General features: G+C 47.1%; 2 protein-coding genes across 2 annotated transcripts; one reads left to right on the top strand and one right to left on the bottom strand.

The window, feature by feature from the left end:
* The first annotated feature begins 18,213 nt into the window (after window positions 1-18,213).
* On the top strand, window positions 18,214-21,610 carry LOC120659325 (probable receptor-like protein kinase At1g30570). Its single transcript, XM_039937421.1, has 2 exons — window positions 18,214-18,593; window positions 18,748-21,610. The coding sequence occupies exon 2, from the start codon at window positions 18,819-18,821 to the stop codon at window positions 21,348-21,350; it is 2,532 nt and encodes an 843-aa protein (XP_039793355.1). The 5' UTR covers window positions 18,214-18,593; window positions 18,748-18,818; the 3' UTR covers window positions 21,351-21,610.
* LOC120659326 (photosystem II 10 kDa polypeptide, chloroplastic-like) lies at window positions 21,605-23,031 on the bottom strand. Its single transcript, XM_039937422.1, has 5 exons — window positions 22,792-23,031; window positions 22,549-22,607; window positions 22,401-22,456; window positions 22,044-22,096; window positions 21,605-21,920 (listed from the first exon to the last, which is right to left on the bottom strand). Exons 1-5 carry the CDS (start codon window positions 22,940-22,942, stop codon window positions 21,826-21,828), a joined length of 414 nt encoding a protein of 137 aa, XP_039793356.1. The 5' UTR covers window positions 22,943-23,031; the 3' UTR covers window positions 21,605-21,825.
* Between the last annotated feature and the right edge of the window lie 1,812 nt (window positions 23,032-24,843).

Below are 24,843 nucleotides of genomic sequence, written 5' to 3'. Positions count from 1 at the left end.
CACCCTGCTGAGATTTTATTTCATGCTTGTTCTTTTATGAATTATTGGGCAGGGTTATACAATTCAGATTTCCAGGGAAGTTTGATGGAAGGTGTGAAAGTTATGATGGCCTACGCGCAGAGGGTGCTCGCTCAACAAACCAGAGAACCGCACCCCAGCTTGCTTCTGACGCCACCTGAAGATCCTGCTGAGGATGAAGAATAACCACCTGCACTTCGTCATGAAAGCCCTCTTGTTCGGCAGTTTGTGCCCTCGTTTTGTAGCGGTTTCTGAAATCGGATGATGTCTCCCGGAGTTGACGATCTCTTAAATACTTGGTTCTTGTAGCTGCGTAGTTCGTTACTTCTTTGAATCCTAGATGCGTGGTCCGGCTCTTTTGTTCTATCTAGCTTGAAAGTCAGGCTAGTCAGCTGTATCTCTGTTCTGTCTTGCGCCCCCACAACTCTGAATTCTGTAATTCCATTACTTGCAATGGAATTGGGGCATGCCTCGTTTCGAAAAAAATGTTTTGAGAAGAAATTCACCCCTCCTTTATGAAATCAAACAATTGAAATGAAGGGGAAATCTGTTTTTCCCCCAAAGGGACGGACCAACGCATGAACGAAGGGAGCGGCGCCAGCCTTGGGTTGCGCTGGAGCAGCAGCAGCTACAGCGCAGCACACACTCTGGTTGCTCATGGCGCACAGCTCAGCTATGACCTGACTTGCCATTGACTTGGGCGCGTACATCCGTCCGACGGATCCATGATGGCTTGGAATGCATTGCATGCATGCATGACACCAACATGTTTCCATTCAAGGCGTGCGCTGCAGCCACCTGATCGAGCTGGTACAGCTCCAGCTGTGCACTGTGCTGCACGGGCACTGTCGCCGCCGCCGCGCCTCAGCCTGCCATGTGTCGCGACGTGGCGCGGCGTCGCCCTCACATGCTCGCGCCTCTACATGGCCGTGGCACCGCACGTGCACTGACGACTGGTGCACATGCGCGCGGCGGACCTGTCTCTTGTTTTCTTTGCCGTGTTGCGGCTCCATGCCCATACATGATACATCGCCTGGGGGGACCACCCGCATCTCAACCTGCTAATGGTCTGGGGTGAAACCAGTATCAACGGTTTGGATTTCACCTGGTATGCTATTAGTTTGGTGGAAAATGGGTTAATTTTCTAAATAGATTGGTTTGGTTTGGTTTATTAGGAAATCTGGTTTGGATTGGTTTGGTCTGGACTTGAGTGAGCTCTAAAATCCACCATATGCCGTCGCGGCCGAGCTACGCTGTGGTGGGTGTAAGGATCGATGGACCAAGAGGGGGGGTGAATTGGGTCTTTTTCAATTTCTAAAACAAAGTAAGGCAACCTTAACATATGCAAAGCTAGTAGGGCACCAATTCACCAACCGGATAACTAAGCTACCTACACAAGCTAAGAGAGATAAAAACAAAGTAAAGCCTAGCAAGGTAGAGCTAAGTTATGATCTCTAAGTCAAGCTCATGAATAAATTGCATGAAAGAAAATGCTTGAATATAAAGAGTGGACAAGAGACAACCGGATTTTTTCCGTGGTATCGATGTGTTGGCACACACCCCTAATCCACGTTGTGACACTCTCAAAGAGTCTTGTCACCTCCCAAGTCACCGAGACGAGGGCGCTCACTAAGAGTCTCCGTTCACCATCCCGGCGTGGTGGAGATCAAGCCACGTACAATCTTCTTCTCCGGGCTCCCACAATCCTTGGCAAGCTCCGCGAGAAAACACCTCGATCACCAAGATCGCCTAGGTGATGCCAATCACCAAGAGTAACAAGCTAAGGCCTTCACTTGAGCAAGAACCGATCACCAAGAACGGATGCACACTAGCTTCTCTCTACTCAAGTCCTTAATCTTGCTTCTTGATTGATTGAATGCACAAGTATGTGAATGATGAAGCTCAAGGTGGCTCTTGACTATGGTATGAGTGTTTGGATGTTGCCTGGTGTCAAGAGTGGGCGAAATGACCCATTGGAGGGGTATATATAGGCAGCTCACACAAATAGAGCCGTTGGAGAAAAGCTGCCAGAAAACTGCGTATCGCCGGTTAATCCGACGTTCCCCCCATTGTCATCGTCGGTTTAACCGGTGAATGTAAACTGCCTCTTCTGAAAACTAGCCGTTACAACTGGGGCAGATTAACCGACGTTCCATCGGTTTAACCGGTGAGTGTAGTTGTCCACTGAACCATTGAAAAACCAAGTCTCTGGACAACTGCACCGACGTTAACTCAAACCTATCGTCGGTTTAACCGGTGAGTACAACTTTTAAATTCCTCTGAAAAACCATCTCACTGGTCAATTGCACCGACGTCTTGATTCAAACAGCGTCGGTTAATCCGGTGAATAGAACTTGAATTTCCCTGGAAAAACCAACTCTGGACCAATGCACCGACGTTAAATTCAAACACGTCGGTTTAACTGGTGTATTGAATTTGTCCAGACTCTGCTGACTTCGTTTAACCGACGTATAGAAAATTGAGAGCGTCGGTTAAACCGGTGTATAGACTTTTTCTGATTTTGTCTTTTCTGATTTGAGTCTTGAGTGAAATCCAAATATTCTTGAGATATAGTTTGAGAACCACTTATTTGAACTTCTAGAAACCTGAGTGACCATAGTGTGCATCCATTTTCAAATGACCATGTCCATGCTCAAGTTACTAAGCCTTAACCCCTCTTAATAGTGCGATCACTACAAAACTATAAAACCTATACTAACCTAAGTGTCCTTCTCAACCTTGTGACACTTAGGACTAGAAAGATCCTTAGCCTTGACATATATATAAGTTGAAAACCGAGATCGCCTTTTAGAATAACCGAAATTGAGGGGCCTCTTTTGACATATGACCAAATGAGCGATAATGATCTATTAAGCTACACAAACTCATTAGTCACAATAATGGTTGTCATTAATCACCGAAACATACCTTGAGGGCCTAGATGCTTACAATCTCCCCCTTTTTGGTGATTGATGACAACACAAACATAAATAACGAGAGAGCGAGAAAGATAAAGCAGGATAAACACAAGCAAACTCGAAAGCAGGACCAAAGAGCTCAACGGCTCAAACGAAATCCATAGATATGTCTCAAAGAACGGCATACTCAAGCGACAAATGTACATATCCATGAATTAACACCAAATGAGATACAAAGAATCAAAGTCCTGATAACTACGAGCTCTCTCTAGCTCTGCCCTCCCCCTAACTCTGGTGCTCCCCCTAACACCTCTCCCCCTTTGGCATCAAAGCACCAAAAGGCGAGCTACGGGTCGTGCTGTCGTGGTACGGCGACGAAGCGGTCCGGGTCGTCGTCGTCGGACGGAGAACTCTCACCCTCGGTGACAGACGGAAGCTGCTGGTCTGGGTCTGAGCTCACTGGGGGGGTGACTGTCGTGGAGGCTCTCGTGCTGGCACTGCCTGGTAGAGGGTCCGTTGAAGTCGTAACCGGGCCAGTGGAAGAAGTATCAATATCCGAAGAAGTGACTGCTGAAGCTGCCGGCTGCGTCGACTGTGGAAGCAGGGACTCCTCTACTGCTCCTCCCCCTGAAGGTGCTGCCTGAAGTGAGGAAGGGAGGGCGACCGACTGAACCGCTGACGGTGAGTCCTGAAAGAGTGTGGTCGCTGGCAGTGGAGAGAACAGTGGACGACCAGCAGACCCAAGTAATGCGGACATCGAGAACGTGGTCTCCGGTGTCGCTGAGGTAGCTGGAGCTGCAGTAGGGGCTGGAGCTGGTGTAACGGCAAGCTGAGGTGCTCCAACACCCTGAAGGCCTGGCTGTCCTGGCTGCTGCGGGGCGAGTCCGGTGTGAGAGTAAAGCTGTGAGATCATCCCGAACATCGCCATCATGCCCTGCTGCATCTGCTGGAACTGAGCGTCTGTCCTCTGTGAAACTCTGTCAATGAGGCCGACAAAACGCTCCTCTGTCGCTGCACGCTCTCGGGCTGCCTCTCTCTGAATAGCAGCAATCTGAGCCTCATGGGCTCTCCTGGCCTCCTCCTGAGCAAGTCTGTCCTCCCTCTGCTGGGTCACGAGCTGCTGTAGAAGTGAAGTGAGCTCGGACGGCTGAGTCACCTGAGACTCAGAGACTGTAGCAGCTGCTGGTGACTCTGGAGCTGGCTCTCTAGACCCCCCTGCCTCGTGGTCGTGACTAGTTGGGGCTGCTGCAGGGAAGTACTCTACGTCCTCGGAGGAGTCTGACTCAAGCTCAGACCAGTGTATCTCATCCTCTCCCCCGGGAAGCTGTGCCTCGGCGGCAAGCAGTGCCTCGTCCTCCTGTGCTACACGGGCCTGTGCCTCTGGTGACAACTGTGCCATGGCAGCTCTCTCTGCCTGTCTGCCCCTCCTCCGGTCCTGTGGAGCTGTCGGTCGGTAAACTGGGAACCGGGGAGCCTCATCGTGACGGTAGGGAGCGCTGATGGGTGACTCTGCTGGCACAATCATAGAACATATATAGCTGATCCAGTGTGCAAAGGGAAACTGTCGCACCACACCCATCCCGTCTGTGATCACATCCTCTATCTCAGCCAGAATAAAGTCAACTATGTCAAACGGCTCGTGAGTGAGGATGTGTAGAAGCAGGAGCTGCTGCAGTCCTGTAAACCCCTCTGGGTAGCCACTCCTCGGTAGCAAAGTCCTCCGGAGTGCCATGTGTACTGCGTATGCCTCTGGGGTCAGCAGGCTGGGAACTCTGGCGTAGGAGGCAGGGAACGGCTGGCGGAAACACTGAGAGATCGCCTCATGAGAGGGTGCAATCCCGCCAATCATCGCTCTGCGCGGTGGATCTGCATCTCCGTAAACCATCTCGTGCAGGGAGACGTCAACTAAGTCAACTCCGAGAATCCCTGCTATCGTCGCTCTCGACAAACCAAAGACCTGACCTCCATAAACAAAGTGTACTGCTCGACGCTCGGGAGCAATCCAGGCCGTGGCATAGAAGACTCTGACCCAGTCCTCAATATATCTGTTCTGCTCAATCTGGAGTAACCTGGGCAGGCCCCTGAAGTGAGCGAAGTGCTCTCTGACATCTGCTCCCCCTGCGGCTGTCCTCAGAGACACCCAGTCAAGCACTCTGTGCGGGAAGATCCTGTGACCCCGCCTCTGGTAGGTCTCGTAGAAACTGGCCTGAAGAAGCGTCCAGAACCTACGGTCAACTCGGCTGTCACGGGTCACGGGGAACCAGTCCTCCTCCTGAACACTCCACCTGAGCCTCTTGACCTTCGCCGCATTGGCCTTGGTCAAGTTCTGGAGCAGCACACCTGGCTCCAGACGCACAACAGTGTCCATACGGAACACTGCGCGCTTGGCCTCTAGGGCCTCGGCTCTACGAGCTGCTGCTGCAGCAGCTGTGGACCTGCGAGGCTCCTGTGGCTGGTGACCTCCTCGCGTCCTCGGTCCAGTGCGACGCTCGGTCGCTGGTGAAGTCTCTGCTGCTGGGGATGTCTGCCGAGTGCGGCCAGACCGTCGTAGAGTCGGTGACTCCTGTGTGCTCTGCCCCTGAGACTGCTCAGACTGCTCTGCCTCTGAATCTGAATCTGCGGCTGTATCTGACTGATCTGACTCTGCTGCTGCTGCTGTCGCGGCTCTGGTGGCCCTGGCACCTCTCACTCTACCCATACCCCTGCCTCTGCTTCTGCCTCTGCCTCTGGGGTCCTCCCTGATCTGGAACGGACGAGCACGGCCTGATGCCTGCTCCTCGGCGGCCTTGGCCACCATCTCGGCCCTCTCGGCCTCCTTTTCTGCGCGAGTCCGCTTGCGAGCGGGCTTCTCGACCACGACTTCCTTCCCCTTTCTCTTTTCGCGACCCATCTTGACTGACGGTGTGCGGAACACGAACGCGGCGCGAAAGCAACGGCTCAGGCAAAACGTCGAGCACCTGGCGAGCACTGGGTGAAAAGGTGCTGCGGATGTGGCTGCGGCGCGGGGCTGCGGCTCTGAGCACGAGGATGGCGTGGAGTACGGCGGCGCTTGGCGAGGGAGACTCGTGCGGCGGTGAGGGCGTGGTGCGGCGGCGGCGGCGGCTACGCGTGCAGGCGGCGGCGCAGAGCTGTTGTGCGGGCGGCGCAGAGCTGTTGCGTGGGCGGCGCAGAGGAGAAGGGCTGCTGCGCGGTGGCGAGATGTGGCGGTTGAGGCGGTGAGCAGGTGGCGGCGCAGTGGGACGGCGGCGGCGGCGCGAGCGGCGGCGCGTGGAGGCTTGAGTCGGGCGGCGGCGGCGTGAAGGGAGAAAAAGAAGCAGAGACCGGCTGAGCGGGCAAGACACATATATGACAGGTGGGCCCGCGATTTTCTTCAACACCGGTTGATCCGACGCGTAGGGTTTGAACGCCGGTTGATTGCGTCGGTGTAGTTCACCCGAGACTCTACCAGATCCGTTTTTGAACGCCGGTTGAACCGATGCTGTCAAAAATGAACTCGTCGGTTGATTGATCAAAACACCGGTTGATTGCTAGGTCTGATTTGCATTTATGATCACCGGTTGATCCGATGCTTTGACTTTTGTATACGCCGGTTGAACGCCTGAAACTTGACTGAGCTGAGACAAACTTTAGTAACGCCGGTTAATCCGATGGGTATAAATCCTTTGAACGTCGGTTTAACCGGTGAAGCCAAAAACCCCTCACTCAGCTCACTCTTCTATGCTAAGTCCAATAAACTTATAAGATTCAAATAAACTCAAGTTAATGGACTTGCATAGGCGACTTTACCCCTCAAAATAAATAGGATAGCACACTTGCTTAAATAATTTTCTTTTCAAACAAAAAGGAAAGGCCGCAAGAGAGACAAAGCGCCAAATAAAATGTATGAGCCATGTCATAGGAATATTGAAGATAGAAAGCTTCAAACTCATCATGACATTGCTCACTAGGCAATAACGCACCTAACACTTTGCTCTTTTCACTTTTCATGAATTAAGATCTTGTATATGAAACAAGTCTCATTTTCATCAAGTGATCTCCTTTGTGACCCTTACGCATGCAATGATGATGCAAACTACAACCACATGCGAAAGTAAAGTAAACATGAAGTGCACATCTATATGACAAGAAATGCATAACAAGAAATTAAGATCTACTTGTCAAGTTTGAACCCACGGGAAGCTTCTTCATGATGAGCCTTTCTACAAGCCTAGAGGAAAACAAGTGGACCACCACCTCTAGCTAAACCCTTGCTCATCACTATCTTACCATGGTTAGACAAGTGTCCTATATGTATGCATTTTTCTATATGACATGGCAATTTACATGACATTTGCCGCATCTAACACATTAAGCTCATTCCTTAGCCTAACAAAGGTACTCTCGTCTAATGGTTTTGTGAATATATCCGCCAATTGCTCCTCGGATCTCACACCTTGAAGGGAAATGTCCCCCTTGGCTTCGTGATCACGTAAGAAGTGATGGCGAATATCAATGTGCTTAGTGCGAGAGTGTTGAACCGGATTCTTGGCAATTTTTACGGCACTTTCATTGTCACAAAGGAGTGGGATCCTATCTAGTTTCACACCAAAGTCCAAAAGGGTTTGCTTCATATATAGGATTTGGGCACAACATGCACCGGCCGCTATATATTCTACTTCCGCGGTGGACAAAGCCACGGAATTTTGCTTCTTACTTGACCAAGAAACTAGAGAACGCCCAAGCAAGTGGCAACCCCCGGAGGTACTCTTGCGATCCACACGGCTTCCGGCAAAATCCGAATCCGAGTATCCCAAGAGATCTAAACTAGCGCCTTTGGGGTACCACAAGCCTATGCTAGGAGTGTGCTTGAGATACCGAAGGATCCTATTCACAGCCGAAAGGTGTGACTCCTTTGGGTTAGCTTGAAAGAGGGCACACAAGCACACACTAAACATTATATCGGGCCTAGATGCGGTAAGGTAAAGCAAAGACCCTATCATAGAACGATAGAGGGATTGATCAATCGGTTTACCGTCCACATCCAAGTCGAGATGCCCATTGGTTGCCATGGGTGTCTTGATTGGCTTGCACTCATCCATCTTGAACTTCTTCAAGATATCTTTAGTATATTTTTCTTGATGGATGAATGTCCCTTCCTTCATTTGTTTGACTTGAAAACCAAGGAAGAAGGTCAATTCGCCAATCATGGACATCTCGAATTCCCTAGACATCATGGTAGCAAACTCATGGCTTAGTAAATCATTAGTTGAGCCAAAGATAATATCGTCAACATAAATTTGACAAATGAAAAGATCCCCGTTGACGTCTTTTGTGAACAACGTGGTGTCCACCCTCCCGATCTTGAAGCCTTGCATGATTAGGAAGTCACGAAGCCTCTCATACCAAGCCCTTGGAGCTTGTTTGAGCCCATAGAGTGCCTTGTGCAACCTATAAACATGGTTAGGATTCCTCGGATCTTCAAACCCGGGAGGTTGCTCAACATAAACAAGTTCGTTAATAACGCCATTTAAGAATGCACTTTTCACATCCATTTGATACAACTTAATGTTATGATGTGAAGAGTAAGCAAGAAGGATACGGATAGCTTCAAGTCTTGCGACCGGAGCAAAAGTTTCACCAAAATCCAAACCTTCGACTTGAGAGAACCCTTTTGCCACAAGTCTTGCTTTGTTGCGTATCACCACCCCATGTTCATCTTGCTTGTTTCGAAAGACCCACTTGGTGCCGATGATGTTCTTGTCTTTCGGAGGAGCTTCGAGGACCCAAACTTCATTGCGGGTGAAGTTGTTCAACTCATCTTGCATGGCCATCACCCAATCCGAGTCCTCAAGCGCTTCCTCTACGCTAGTGGGTTCAATACAAGAAACAAACGAGTGATATTCGCAAAATGAAGCATGTTTAGAGCGAGTTCTTACTCCCTTTGATGGACTACCAATGATTTGACCAATTGGATGATCCTTGGAGATGCGACCATGCTTCACTAGCGGTACTTGCGTGGATGCTTGTTGGGGTGGATCATGGGTGACTTGTGCTTGTGGTGGTACACTTTGCTCTTCTTGTTCTTGAACTTGGGGTGTTGGCGTTGGCACACCTTCTTGAGGTTGTGTATCATCTTTCTCTTGATCTTCATCCACTTGGGGCGCCGTGGAGGTGCTTGGAGTAGATGAGGAAGGTCCTCCCCCTTGATCATTGTCTTCATGCACCTCTTCCGGCTTGATATCCCCAATGGACATATTCTTCAAGGCTTCATCAATCTCTTCATCACCTACATTTTCATAGCCAACAACCTCCTCTTGGGAGCCATTAGATTCATCAAACTCCACATCACATGTTTCTTCAACTAACCCGGAGGTTTGATTGAATACTCTATATGCTTTGGAGTTTGATGCATAACCAAGAAAGAAACCTTCATCACATCTACTTTCAAACTTACCGAGCCTTTTCTTCTTATAGATGAAGCATTTGCAACCAAAGACTCGAAAGTAGGATATATTTGGTTTCTTCCCGGTGATGAGCTCATATGGAGTTTTCTTGAGGAGTCGGTGGGGATACACTCGGTTGGATGCATGACACGCCGTGTTGATTGCTTCCGCCCAAAACTTCTCGGACGTGCCATAATCATCCAACATTGCTCTAGCTAGGGTGATGAGTGTCTTGTTCTTTCTTTCCACCACTCCATTTTGTTGAGGCGTGTAGGTGGCGGAAAACTCATGCTTGATGCCCTCTTCATCGCACCATTCTTCAATTTTCATGTTCTTGAACTCGGTGCCGTTGTCACTCCGGATCTTCACAATTGGGGAGTTGTACTCCCTTTGAGCTCTTCTTGCAAATGTCTTGAAGAGTTCCGGAGTTTCTCCCTTATCGCCTAGAAACATAACCCAAGTGTAACGTGAAAAATCATCAACGATTACTAGGCAATAGAGGTTACCACCAATGCTTTTGTATGTAGTTGGACCAAAGAGATCCATGTGTAGTAGCTCGAGCGGCTTGGAGGTAGACAACATCGTCTTGATGGGATGATGTGTTGCAACTTGCTTCCCGGCTTGACATGCTTTACATAGCTTGTTCTTGTCAAAGGTGACGTCCTTCAAGCCGGTGATCATCCCTCTCTTGTGGGCTTTCTTGAGGTTGCTCATGCCAATATGAGCAATTCTTCTATGCCAAAGCCACCCAAGAGAAGACTTGGTGAAGAGGCATGTCATGGTGCTTGTTTGCTTTGAAGAGAAGTCCACTAAATAGATGTTGCCATGCCTAAACCCCGTGAATACCAAAGACTTGTCTTTTTCATGAGTTACTACAACACCATTCTTGTCAAAGGTACACGTTAGTCCAAGATCACACAATTGAGCAATAGAAATGAGATTAAAACTAAGTGCTTCTACAAACAAAACATTAGAAATAGATAAATCTTTAGAGATAGCTATTCTACCCAAACCTAAAACCTTTCCCCTTGAGTTATCACCATAGGTGACATGTTCATGATCGCCGGGGTCTTCAAGGGAGGTGAACATGCTATCATTGCCGGTCATATGTTGAGAGCAACCGCTATCAAGTACCCAATGTTTTCCACCGGCTTTGTAGTTCACCTACATACATGAGAATTCACTTTTGAGTTTTAGGAACCCAAACAAGCTTTGGGCCTTGCACATGTGTGACAAGAGCTTTTGGGACCCAAAGTTGCTTGGGGAGCTTCTTCTTTGACTCCTTAGTGAGTTTGCCAATGAATTTGGCCTTCACCTTGCCCTTCACTTTACTCAAGAGAAAATGGTTATTTTCAAACATTGAAGAGTAATTCTTGGGTAATTTAGGAAGAGGACGTGATGGTAAAGTGCACTCCCTAGTGTGGTGCCCGGTGACTTGGCAATGTTGGCAATATGATCCAACTTCCTTGATGAAGCTAATCTTGATCTCCGGAGAAGGAGTAGTAGCTATGTTTGGCTCCGGAAATGAACCAAGACCTCTCTTGCCATAGTCACGGGCATTGTTGAAGAGAATCTCCTTGTGGATGTATTCTCCTCTTGAGAGCTTCTCCACACTACTCTTGAGGCTTGCAACTTGATCCATCAATTCCTTTTCCCTAGAAGGTGCAAGCTCGGACAAAGCATTAGTAGCATTTGCATTAATGAGTAGGTCATCACATGAAGTAGAAGCATTGACCTTCTCAATAGTTTCATGAGCAAAGTTCTCAAGACTTGGGTCAATTGCTTCATAGGTAAATTCAAGTTCTTGATACTTGTGAGCCAACTCCCTATGCTCTTGTTTAAGCTTTTTGTGGCTCTCTTCAACTTGCTTAGCAAGTACAAGTGACTCATTGTGCTTTTTGAGCAAGTCATTGTACTTGCCAAGCAAATCGGAGTGGGCAAGCTCTAACTTGGCACGAGTGCTCTCAAGAACCTTGACTTTGCCCTTTTCCCTCTTGATGACGGATGTATACTCATTAATAAGATTAGCAAACTCATTAGGGTCAAGCTCATCATCACTATCATCTTCACTCTCACATACCTTAGAGTTACCTTTGGCCATGAGGCACATTGGAGGTGGAGGTAGTGATGGTTCTTCATTTGTGAGGGCGATGGTGACTATGTCTTCTTCATCACTTGAATCTTCGCTTGATGAGACATCCGTCACCCACTCTTGTTTTTCCACCAAGAAGCTTCTCTTGGTGTGCCCTTTCTTCTTTGGGAAGAGCTTGGTCTTCTTGTCATGGCTCTTTTTCTTCCCAAGTCTCTTGTTTTTGTTCTTCCTTTCTTCTTCATCATCGCTTGAATCATGGCGATGCTTGCTCTTGTGATCCTTGTTTCTTTTGTCCGGCTTGGGGCAATTTGGACGGATGTGACCTTTTTCTCCACAATTGTAGCAAATTTTGTTCTTGACATCCATTGGCCGGAACATTCCCTTTTTAGAGTCAAAGTTGAACCCCTTCTTGTTGATCTTGTCATTCAAGCGGGTGAACTTTCTCATCATAAGAGCGAGCTCTCCATCATCTTCAACATCGGATGAGCTTTCATGATGATCATCTTCTTCATTGCTTGAGCTTGAATCTTGCTTGATCATCTTGAGCTTGCGGGCTTTGTTTGCCTTGGTCTTTAGAGCAATTGATTTGCTTGAAGTTGGCTCTTCGGACATACCAAGGATACTCATCTCATGAGCACGAATTTCGCCCACAAGTTCTCCTACTTCCATTGTGTCAAGATTCTCCTTTTGAAGCATAGCATTGATAATGTTATACTTGGGCTTCGGGAGGAGCATGAGAATCTTGCGATTGATGGAGGCACTGTCAATTTTGGATATTTCAAGTGCATTAATGTCCTTGACAATGACATTCAAGCGAGAGTACATATCATTGCAATTTTCATGAGCTAGCATTTTAAAAGAATCATACTTAGCTCTAAACAAGTGATATTTTTGCTCACGAACTTTAGTGGAGCCTTCATGAATTTCAATGAGCTCCTTCCAAATATCACTTGCTAAGTCCATGCCATTAACTCTAGCAAAGACTTCCTCACTAATGGCTTCGAAAATTGCATTTCTAGCCTTGGCATTCCATTTTAATTGTTCGGCGGTGGGAGTTCCGGTGAATCCGGTCTTAGTGGCCAACCACACTTCGGGGGCAATCGCATCAAGATATGCGGCCATGCGAACTTTCCAATAAGCAAAGTTCTTGCCCTCGAAGTGGGGCGGCGAACCACCCATCTTGGCCATAGCTCTAGGCGGTGAAGCCTAATGATCCAAATGAGCAACGAGGCTCTGATACCAATTGTAAGGATCGATGGACCAAGAGGGGGGGTGAATTGGGCCTTTTTCAATTTCTAAAACAAAGTAAGGCAACCTTAACCTATGCAAAGCTAGTAGGGCACCAATTCACCAACCGGATAACTAAGCTACCTACACAAGCTAAGAGAGATAAAAACAAAGTAAAGCCTAGCAAGGTAGAGCTAAGTTATGATCTCTAAGTCAAGCTCATGAATAAATTGCATGAAAGAAAATACTTGAATATAAAGAGTGGACAAGAGACAACCGGATTTTTTCCGTGGTATCGATGTGTTGGCACACACCCCTAATCCACGTTGTGACACTCTCAAAGAGTCTTGTCACCTCCCAAGTCACCGAGACGAGGGCGCTCACTAAGAGTCTCCGTTCACCATCCCGGCGTGGTGGAGATCAAGCCACGTACAATCTTCTTCTCCGGGCTCCCACAATCCTTGGCAAGCTCCGCGAGAAAACACCTCGATCACCAAGATCGCCTAGGTGATGCCAATCACCAAGAGTAACAAGCTAAGGCCTTCACTTGAGCAAGAACCGATCACCAAGAACGGATGCACACTAGCTTCTCTCTACTCAAGTCCTTAATCTTGCTTCTTGATTGATTGAATGCACAAGTATGTGAATGATGAAGCTCAAGGTGGCTCTTGACTATGGTATGAGTGTTTGGATGTTGCCTGGTGTCAAGAGTGGGCGAAATGACCCATTGGAGGGGTATATATAGGCAGCTCACACAAATAGAGCCGTTGGAGAAAAGCTGCCAGAAAACTGCGTATCGCCGGTTAATCCGACGTTCCCCCCATTGTCATCGTCGGTTTAACCGGTGAATGTAAACTGCCTCTTCTGAAAACTAGCCGTTACAACTGGGGCAGATTAACCGACGTTCCATCGGTTTAACCGGTGAGTGTAGTTGTCCACTGAACCATTGAAAAACCAAGTCTCTGGACAACTGCACCGACGTTAACTCAAACCTATCGTCGGTTTAACCGGTGAGTACAACTTTTAAATTCCTCTGAAAAACCATCTCACTGGTCAATTGCACCGACGTCTTGATTCAAACAGCGTCGGTTAATCCGGTGAATAGAACTTGAATTTCCCTGGAAAAACCAACTCTGGACCAATGCACCGACGTTAAATTCAAACACGTCGGTTTAACTGGTGTATTGAATTTGTCCAGACTCTGCTGACTTCGTTTAACCGACGTATAGAAAATTGAGAGCGTCGGTTAAACCGGTGTATAGACTTTTTCTGATTTTGTCTTTTCTGATTTGAGTCTTGAGTGAAATCCAAATATTCTTGAGATATAGTTTGAGAACCACTTATTTGAACTTCTAGAAACCTGAGTGACCATAGTGTGCATCCATTTTCAAATGACCATGTCCATGCTCAAGTTACTAAGCCTTAACCCCTCTTAATAGTGCGATCACTACAAAACTATAAAACCTATACTAACCTAAGTGTCCTTCTCAACCTTGTGACACTTAGGACTAGAAAGATCCTTAGCCTTGACATATATATAAGTTGAAAACCGAGATCGCCTTTTAGAATAACCGAAATTGAGGGGCCTCTTTTGACATATGACCAAATGAGCGATAATGATCTATTAAGCTACACAAACTCATTAGTCACAATAATGGTTGTCATTAATCACCGAAACATACCTTGAGGGCCTAGATGCTTACAGTGGGTCACGTCGGCGGTGAGGGATGCCACGGGGTTGTGGCTAGGTCCCGCAAGTTCTTGAAGAACGTGATGAGAGAACGTAGGGAGGAGCAGCAACCAGCATCACGTACACCAGTAGACGAGGTAAAACTGTAGAAGCAATCAACTAATGGGTAGGTAGATGTTGTATCCAGTTGAAATCAGTTAATATTTACGATTCAGTTTGGTTTTGGTAGAAAAAGACTGTTGTATTGGTTTGGTTCAGTTTTTGAGATATCTAGTTTGGTTCTGTGAGATTTGATTGGTGAGAAGAAAAAGAATATAATTTGGTGTGGGTATGGGGCGGTTCTCAGACTATTAGCAGGTTGACCCGCATCACCGCCTCCCCCTCGCCGGCGCCTGAGCCGCCCACCAACCTTCGGCATCGCCGCCTCCTTCATGCCTTTCGACTCCGGCGTCATCTGCCCCGTCGCCGGTACAATCACATGCACAAAAGACATCGAGGTTGAGGTGTTGTACGACATTGAGGTTGAGATGTTGTACAAAAGACACATCAATTTACATGAAAAAACCTCCTTAAGGTGAGAAATAACCCACGAACCAATCTGTCCGCTTCAAGCTTCCACTAAAATCAACAAATAGTTACAAAAAATCTTCTCTAGGACCTCTAGAGGATTACACCAGCAGCAACACATTCGTCATGATGCAAACTTGACATCATCAACAACAACCACAACTATAGAGGTATGACCACTGTCAAACAGAGAAATTATATATTTTGTCATCTTCAGTAATCAGTTCATATCTCACAAACTACAGGTCCACTGTGCACAAATTTTGGTAGGCAAGTAGATCTACGAGTCCTCTGACTACTGGCAAAATTTTAGCTCAGTCGGGCAATGTTTCACCAACCAAACTGCTCATCTACCAAAATTGCTCTGTGCTGAAATTGGAGTCATATGAACTGACAAAATCTCTATCAAATCTGGTGCTCTGCTCAACCAATCCTCAAACTAACTGACCAGATCGAAGTATTCCAAGTGTAGAACGAGCTCATCAAGTTCGGCGCAAATCCAAGGACGTTTCAGCCTCCAATCACTGACTTGAGGTCGATCTGTCGGGAGCCATTAAATTTGGATAGATTTGCTTCTCCTTCTTTCTCTCTTCTCTCTATTTGTGTTGTGTGTGTTCTGCACATCCCCTTTCTCATGTGACGTAGTGAGCTGGGATGATGAGAAGCTATAATTTTTCTTGTGCTTTATCCTTCCCTTTGAAGTGACCTCAACCGGTGGATCAAGCACCAATCAACAGTGCACAAGCACTAAGCTTGTGGGCTGTTTTGCTAAATTTGATAGGCTCCAAATCATTCTTCATGGTAGCAACAGAAATAGGATCTGCATCTATTGCCCGTTGTGACAGCAACATTAGTAGCAGCACAAACGCAGGAAACACCAAACAAGGTACACAAGGTTCCTTTTTGAAAATACTCCGGTACACACACAAATGCTCTGGCCGCGGAGGCAAGAGACCTTCGTTGACGCGTCTGCTTGGCGCGCCGCTGCCTTGGCTTGGTTGGCTGTTTAGTGGTGACGCTTTTACACGGTGTGACTTCACACTGCTTTGTTTGTTTTTTGCACAAAAGAAAGAAAATGAGAAAGAAAGCTCACTGAGCAACTTTTGAGGTGTCGTGACGTGATTTCCGTAGCTCGTTGTGGTAGCAAAGTCCCACCGATGTTGACGGACGCGGCGGCGGCGGCGTCCCTTGGTTTTGGTTGGCTCTCAGCCTCACACTCTCGCAGCCAGAGCCAGGTACCCAGGCCCTAGCAGCAGAGCAGCTGGCTCCCTTCATCCCTTGGCTTCGGCAGTGAAGTCCGGTCGTCGTCGTCGCCGTTGCTGCAAGACAGCTCGGATAGCCGGATCTCATCAGTCATCTGAACTCGCCGCACCCGCAGCCGTACGCCGCGTGGACGCGCACGCCCCGGCGCAGGAAAAGGGGAGCAGAGGCCCCCCTCCTTCTTCACCCACAGTCATCACATGCGCTCGCTGACACCGCCTGCGTCTCGTGATCAAACCGAGATGCGCCCTGTCGTTTCCCGACCTCGCGCTGCGCCGTGTCCGGGTCCGGCGGCCGGCGGTGCCGATGATGCACCATGCACGCCCGCTGCTGCTAATCACTCCTCGGAGGGAGTACCCTATGCTAATCCCCATTGCCTGCCCGCTCGGCTCCAAGACAGACAGAATCCGCGCATGTCCGTTGCGACCCGAGCATCGCCGCAGCAACGTGCCGGTGGCCGGCCATCGATCGGCCTCATCTCCTTTCCAGATCGCCGGAATGTTGCCTGAATCAATAAACAAGCACCGTTAGGGACGAACCACCCATGCCCCGTTGCTTGCAATTTTCCAAGCAATCAATCTCCTCACGATCAAGATCGACGCGTGATCACAACCCGTAAACCCCGTAAACGCAAATAAATATTTAGACACATGCACAAAACTTTTTGTATGGATGGATTGTAAATCGCGAGACGAATCTAATGAGCCTACTTAATCCATAATTTGGAACAGTGATACTATGGTAATCATCTATTAATTATAGATTAATTAACATTATTAGATTCGTCTCACGATTTACAATCTATCTGTACAAAAAATTTTGCAAATAAACATTATTTAGTACTTTAAATTAGCAAGATTTCATCGAATTTTTTTTTTCATGTTCCACCTAAACACGGCCACGCAATGAACTGTCGCTACAGTCCAATCCAATCCGCCCGCACAGCACGCCCACGGCGCACTGTACCCGCAGGTGCGTGCGGCCGGCGGTGCGTCTCCCTTGACGGGATTCTCTCATCACCGATGACAGTGACACTGATCCACGGACCTGCCGACGCGGCGGGCGGCGTCGTCCCCGTCCGACGGTCGGCGCCGCCGCGCCCGGGACCCGGAGACATCGCCATGTGCTGCCCCTTTCCAGCTCAAACATTTTTTTATCGAAAACCTTTTCTCCCTCCTCTCCTCCATCGGACAGCTGCAGTAGTACCCTACCCTACCAGCTGCAATGCAATGCAACCAATCAGCTGATGAAATCCCAGTCCGGCGGCGTGCAGCTACCAGCAGCTGCCATCTCCATTCGTTTCACACAGGGGCAGGCAGAGGCGCAGAGCCCACACCTCATGTCATGTGGTGGGGAGATTGCAAGAATCGGGTCCGCCGATCTCCCAATGACGGTTAAATTTTCCGACCGGTCGCCCCTAACTGCCGGGGTTTGATTCCGGCTAACCGGACTGGTTAGTCCGGTTACCGGTCGGAACCGGATAAATGCAAATTTGAATTCAAATTCCCTCGTTGAAACGGTTCTAACCGGTATATCGGCCGGATAGACCGGTTTACCGGCCGGTTTGACTGGTAACCGGTCAAATTCAATTTTTTTTCTTTTTTTGTTTAAATTTAAATGCCCGCAAAGTATACTAAATAAATATTTGTATAACATATTTTAGTCTAAATGAACCCTCCAACCCTCTTTTGTACTACTTTTACATTGTATTTGTATACTTTTGTATGCACGTTTTTTTGTTTAACTTCAAATCGCTGCAAACTATACTAAATGAACGAATTTTTGAGAAAATTTGACACCATTAAATTCGTCGCACCTTGAAGTATTTTTAGGAATTTTTTTGAGAATTTTTCATTTTTTAAATTTAAATTTAAATTTTAAATTTGGATCGATTTGGTACCGACTCAAACCGAAACCGGACCGGTTGACCGGTAACTGATCAAACCGTACCGGTTCCCACCGGTTACTATACCCTGCTCCCAATTCGCGATCCCCGCTGCAGTGCAGATAACTCTCGCTGTCTGCCTGCCCTCCCCGATTAAACTAAACAAATCAATCGGCCGCGGGCCTGCGCCGCACTGTGCGCGTGGCCTCCTGAATCATTGCCTGCTTTTGCTTTCATTATCAGTAACGCAATCTGTCTTCTTCCTCGGGTCCATCAGCTCTGAAGCTCGGCGGGGAGCTGCCATTTGTTGAGCTCAAGCCTACCATATTACGCAATCCTCCGCCGGACTCTTGTGTGGCCCGGTCTGGTGCTTCCTTGTGGCTGAGTTGCTTCTTTCTTGTTCTTCTTCTTCTTCTTTTGGCGGCGGCGCTCAAACCCTTCTTCCTGCTGACTGCGAGAGAGGGAGCTCTCCGAGTCGTGGAGGAACCTACAACGCGTCTGCACAATCCATCAGGTCAGTGCAAATCTCTTATCCTTATTCACTGTTCTAGTTTCATTCATTTTTCCCTTTGTTTCTGGTCTGTTATTGCAATTTGCAATGTCTTGTTCTCCATGGTTGGTATTGGTTCTTCCATTTCTTCTTCAACCTTTCTTGTTTCTTCCCTCAGGCTCAGAGGCTGCATTTTCTTGGCATTCGGGAGATCCTGGTTATTCTCCAAGGGTCGGCTCGACGGGGAAGATGAGATCTTTTCCGCATCTGCTGCTGATTCTGGTGGTGTTCCTGATCCTGGGCAACGCGCGAGCACAATCCAAGCCGCTTCTGATCAACTGCGGCTCGGATTCCAGCGCCGACGTCGATGGCAAGACATGGGTGGGGGACTCCCGTCCTGACGGCAGCAACTTCACTGTCAGTTTACCTGGTGCCATTGCCCCGGCTCCGAAAGTTTCTGCTGGAGAGGATGTGTATGGGGATCTGTACAGGACTGCTCGCGTCTTCAACGCGTCGTCCAGCTACAGGTTCAGGGTTGCCGCCGGAAGCTACTTCCTCCGGCTCCATTTCAGTCAGCTGTTCAGCAATCTCAGTTCCAAGGAATCGGTTTTCGATGTCACGGCCAATGACCTGAAGCTGATTTCCAAGTTCAGTGTCCCTGGAGAGGTCTACTGGAGGAACTCCAAGATCAACTCCACCAGCAACGTCATCGTGAAGGAGTACCTTCTGAATGTCACCTCTGGGAAGCTGGAGGTTGAGTTTGCTCCTGATGCTGGGTCGTTTGCCTTCATCAATGCAATGGAGGTTGTGCCTGTGCCCGGCAGCTCGGTCTTCGATTCGGTTAACAAGGTGGGTGGTGTTGGGTTGAAGGGCCCTTTCAGCCTTGCAGATAGTGGCATCGAGACCATGTACAGGGTGTGTGTTGGAGGCGGCAAAATTGAGAGGAAGGAGGATCCTCGCTTATGGCGGAAGTGGGATTCAGATGAGCATTACATATTCTCTCTGAATGCTGCTCATGCTATCAAAAACACATCCAACATAAGCTATGTGTCAGGTGATGACTCAACCTCTGCACCACTAAGGCTCTATGAGACGGCCAGGGTAACGGAGGAGACATTCGTAGTGGATAAGAAGTTCAATGTGTCATGGAGGTTCAATATAGACCCTGGCTTTGATTACTTGGTCCGGCTGCATTTCTGTGAGCTGGAGTATGAAAAGCCGGAGCAGCGCAAGTTCAAGATCTACATAAATAGCAAGACTGCTGCAGAGAACTATGATGTGTTTGCAAAAGCTGGGGGCAAGAACAAGGCTTTTCATGAGGACTTTCTTGATGATGCCTCGTCGCAGACGGATACCCTTTGGGTTCAGTTGGGTTCTGAGTCCTCTGCAACAAGCGCTGCAGCTAGTGATGCACTTTTGAATGGCATGGAAATCTTTAAGGTCAGCAGGGATGGAAATCTTGGCCATCCAACAATTAGAATTGGGGGTATGAGTGGTGGCATGATGAAACCAAAGCGTAGCCCCAAGTGGGTACTAATTGGTGCTGCTGCTGGTCTGGTGATGTTTATCTCAATTGCTGTTGCTGTTTATTTCTGTTTTTACCTTCGACGGAAGAAAAATACCACAGCTAACATAACAAAGGCCAACCCACCGGCTACACCCATGGCTACAAATGCTCGAGCCTCCCCAACTCTCCGCACGACTGGAACATTTGGTAGCTGCAGGATGGGCAGGCAATTCAGTGTTGCAGAAATCAAAGCAGCCACCATGAACTTTGATGAGTCTTTGGTGATTGGAGTTGGGGGTTTTGGCAAGGTCTACAAGGGTGAAACTGAAAATGGCACTCCAGTGGCAATCAAGAGGGGCCATGCACAATCTCAGCAGGGTGTCAAGGAGTTTGAAACTGAGATTGAGATGCTCTCAAGGCTGCGACACCGGCACCTTGTGTCCTTGATTGGTTACTGTGATGAGCAAAATGAGATGATCTTAGTTTATGAGCACATGGCAAATGGCACATTGAGGAGCCACCTTTATGGAAGCAACCTTCCTGCTCTTACATGGAAGCAAAGGCTTGAAATCTGCATTGGTGCAGCAAGGGGGCTTCACTACCTTCACACTGGACTTGAGAGGGGCATTATCCACAGGGATGTCAAGACTACCAATATTTTGCTGGATGATAATTTCGTCGCGAAGATGGCAGATTTCGGTATCTCAAAAGATGGTCCACCATTGGATCATACTCATGTTAGTACTGCTGTGAAAGGGAGTTTTGGTTACCTTGATCCAGAGTACTTTATGAGACAACAGTTAACACAGAGTTCAGATGTGTACTCTTTTGGTGTTGTGCTGTTTGAGGTGCTATGCGCTCGACCAGTCATCAACCCGACATTACCAAGGGATCAGATAAACCTTCCTGAGTGGGCTTTGAAGTGGAAAAGGCAAAACTTACTTGAGACCATAATTGATCCTCGATTAGATGGAAATTACACACCGGAGTCCGTCAGGCAATTCAGTAAGATAGCAGAAAAATGCCTTGCAGATGAGGGGAAGAGCCGGCCATCAATGGGTGAAGTCCTGTGGCACCTAGAGAACGCTTTGCAATTGCACCAAGCGCATCTGCAAAGTGCAACTACTGATGGTCTATCAGGACATGAGCTGAAGCGCTCTGATTCATCTACTGATATGCGGTGCATGTTTGAAGAAGAATCTGCTCATTCAGACTGTCAGGATGCAGATGGGGAAGCGGTTGATATCAAAATTGAGGTGCCAGGGGCTGTTTGAATTGGTGGTCTCAATCGACTGAATAGGGTGAGTGTCCAATTAACAATATTGCTCAGCTGCGCTACCATCTGCAGTACTGTAAACACCATATATGGTTACCCCAACAATATACTGAAATTCTTTTTGTTCAGTGGGGTTGATTCTTTCTTTTCTTTTCACTTGTTCTATGCTGATGTAGAAAGTGCTAAATTTGATTGATTATTTTGTATTGTTCTGGAAAGAAATGCATTGGTATGCATTACTTGAGAGATTTCTGCATGGAATTAATCTTTCTATTCTTTCATCAATCGAGTTTCAAATCTATAAAACTTCACAAGTGTCAGCTATTTTCTTAGCCACAACACATAAGAGCATTACTTATTTAAGGATTTTTCATTTACATCTCATACGGATTCTAGTGACATAGCTGGATACAGATATATCTAAACGAAACGACACTACATGGTCCACAGTTTATATTTTCTGAAGCCAGGCTTCAAGAAGCCAAGGCGCTAGTATTGTAGACAAGAAGAGCACCACCCAGCAAAATTCCAGCAAGAGTGATTGCCCAGAGCAACAACCCTGTCTTCCCTGCATAAATCAAGGAAGGAAGGTTATTAAAAAAAAGTGCCTTGAAAACTGAAACATCTGAAAATTCTGAAGTACCAATGAGCATTTCAATGCCGTTACTTTGGGAGGGTTTTCTGTGCATACCTCCAACATAAACATCGCCGCTTGGAGACCATTCTTCTGGATTATATATTGGGCTTCAGGAAAAAGATTAGTCTCGTTAAACTCAAAGTCCGCAAATGAATTATGAATGTTGTTCAGGTCCATTTTCAATACTTTTATTTGTTTCAACGTTGTTCCAGTCACTATTTCTTACTAAAAAGCACAGCTATCATCTTACCAGGTCTGTATAATCTTTGTCTTTCTACCTTTTGTTATTGAGTAATTTTCCATCACTAACTTGTGTTTGTAGAGTTTAAAACTATAACTAGAGAAACTGGTGCCGTTTGTTATTGGTCTCGGGTGATTTTTTTTTTGTGAAAGGTCTGGGGTGAATTTTACCTGTACCCATCAACATTTGCCCCGTATTTGCTGGAGAACTGGTAGACACCCTTCCCCTGATCAAAATTGGAACATAATAAGTGACTGTGACATCTTTTCTGTTAATGTTCTCTTTTTTTTCTTGCAACCTGCCAACCTCAACACTTACCTTGGCTGGCCTTCCAGATGCATCAACACCATCCTTTAAGTTCAATCCTCCTGCAGGGCCTGTATGTTAAAAAAAGTCTTGTTAGCATTCAATTCCAGTAAATGTTTAGTTCATTCTGTGCATACATGAAACGAGGAACAACACGTGTCAAGGGGGCAAAGGGAAAAAAATATGGCAGGTACTTAAGGTCAACATCTGTAATTTAATTTCAAATGCTAGACTCTGTTTCATGCACGTACTGACCGAAAGGCTGAGAAGTTTGGATCTTCTTAGCTTTCTTCGCCATTACTCTGAAGGCTGAAGATCTTGCTGATGGCTTGACGCCTGGGAACCTCGATCGATCCAAGAATGGAGATGGTTTCAGAGCCAAAGAGGCCATGACAGTGGCTTCCATGTTGTATGGTTGTATACTTGTATAATGGCTCAAGATCACTCCCTCCCTTTTTCTGCCAGTTTTTTTCTTTTCTTTGGCAAACTTTTGTGTGCAGCTCTTGCTTTAAATACAGCAAGAAGGCAGGTTAGAGGTAGCTGCAAGTGACCGGCGACTAAGCTCGGTCAGACAAGTGTCAGTTGCTGTGTGGTGCCGTGGATGTTTGATTAGTCTATGTCCTTCACATGACTAACTGAAGATGGTGGAATCTGAAGGAACCGTCTAGCTGGTGATCGGATAATCCTGAGACTCTGCTTAGTTTCTCCAGTGATTGGGAAATGTTATTTGTTCTTTTGTGAGTCAGTTTTGGTAACTGAAACTTTTCTGAACGTTTATACAGTAGAATCAATTTCATACATTCCTTTCAACAGTTTGTTGTCTTCAGTTCCGTTACGTTTGTCTACTGGCTCGCACGCTGCGGGGATCAAATCCTGAATCTTCGTGAAGCAATCCAGAATGTTTGATTTTTGACCGTGCCATCGCGTGGAAAAACAAGTATCTAGATATGCATGAAAATACTAACACAAACATGGATAAATAGAGGATACGATCATCTAGGTGCATGTAAAAGTTTGAGCTTGAACAAAAAAAAAAGGTCAAAGAAACAAAATGACTCCCTGAGTTTACAATTTCTTTTTGTTGAGCCAGGATCTGATGAGGAAGGACGACCAAGTGTTGTTGGGCTAAACTTTGGGCCTGAACAATTACCACCAGGTCCAAGAGAAGATTGTTGGTTGCAGTTGCAAGCAAATACTAGAGCTCTGTTCGGAAGAGATCGCTACTAGCATCTTGCAACATGACTCCAACAAGTTGTCATGCAAAAAATATTGCATAGGTGGCAAGTTTTCATGAATTGAAGAACAAAAATGGAGGGCATCATCATGAGCCCAACAAACTCTAGTCTTCATTTGCAATAATGGACATACAGTTAGGAAAGCATCTGCAAGAAAGCCAAAAACCAATGGCAGAGATTTGTTTGGGAGCTTTCTGCATGTACTGTGCAGGCACGGGTGTGTTTTGTGCAGGGCTTGTGGTGGTGCTGATGGGGCAGGGCAATCATGAATCACTCCATTGCTAGCTTAGCTACTGATTCTGTCTCCCGGTAGAGTGCTGAGGCCCATCAGATTAACCAAATTGTCCAAGCCCTATGCACTACCCCTAACTGAAACTCTACTGGATCATTGTCTTTTACTATCTTTTTTGCTGAAAAACGATGACTGAAGCTCTGGTGTTCACTATGTTCAAGCCAGACGTGGTCACTGACATATGGGCCCCACGGCTGTCCGGCCCACTTGTCAACGACTACATCATAGGGAAGTTACCTCAGAGGAGGTTCGTCGGACCGCTCAGTGTACCATTCAGGCATTGTCAACTTAATGCTCGTGATCCCTGTCCCCTTAGGTTAGGGACCAGATACAAGAATCATAGTAGAAAATCCTCACACAGAATCGTTGGTGTCTATCCAACCGTTGCTTGGTGTTGGTGGTAGCATTGGGCTAGTAGTTTTTTTCTCGAATATACAGGAGTGCGTATCTTTGTATTAAGGAGAAGAAAGCATTGGGCTAGTAGTGATGAGACGGTTGGCATCATGCGTTTCTATTTTGGAAAGGTGTTGCAAATCGTGTACTCTGCTAAAAAAAGAATATCTATCTGGCAACGTGGCCACCAGAAGTGAAGAGAAAAGAGATGCTATTGGAGTTTGGAGGTTGTTGTGGCTCCCATCATTGTTTTGCTTGACCTTTGCCCCATGCATGGATTAGAATGTATCTTCTGTTGCAAGTGTGACGCATGAGCACACACAGAAAGGTGTGGGTGGATGTGCTTGTAGAATAGAACTGGTTGTGAAATACTCTGTTTAGTTTCCA

The sequence above is a fragment of the Panicum virgatum genome, chromosome 2N, assembly GCF_016808335.1.
Source record: "Panicum virgatum strain AP13 chromosome 2N, P.virgatum_v5, whole genome shotgun sequence".
NCBI classification, from domain to species: Eukaryota; Viridiplantae; Streptophyta; class Magnoliopsida; order Poales; family Poaceae; genus Panicum; species Panicum virgatum.
Note: the sequence above shows the minus strand (reverse complement) of the source record. Positions and strands in the feature narration are given on the sequence as shown.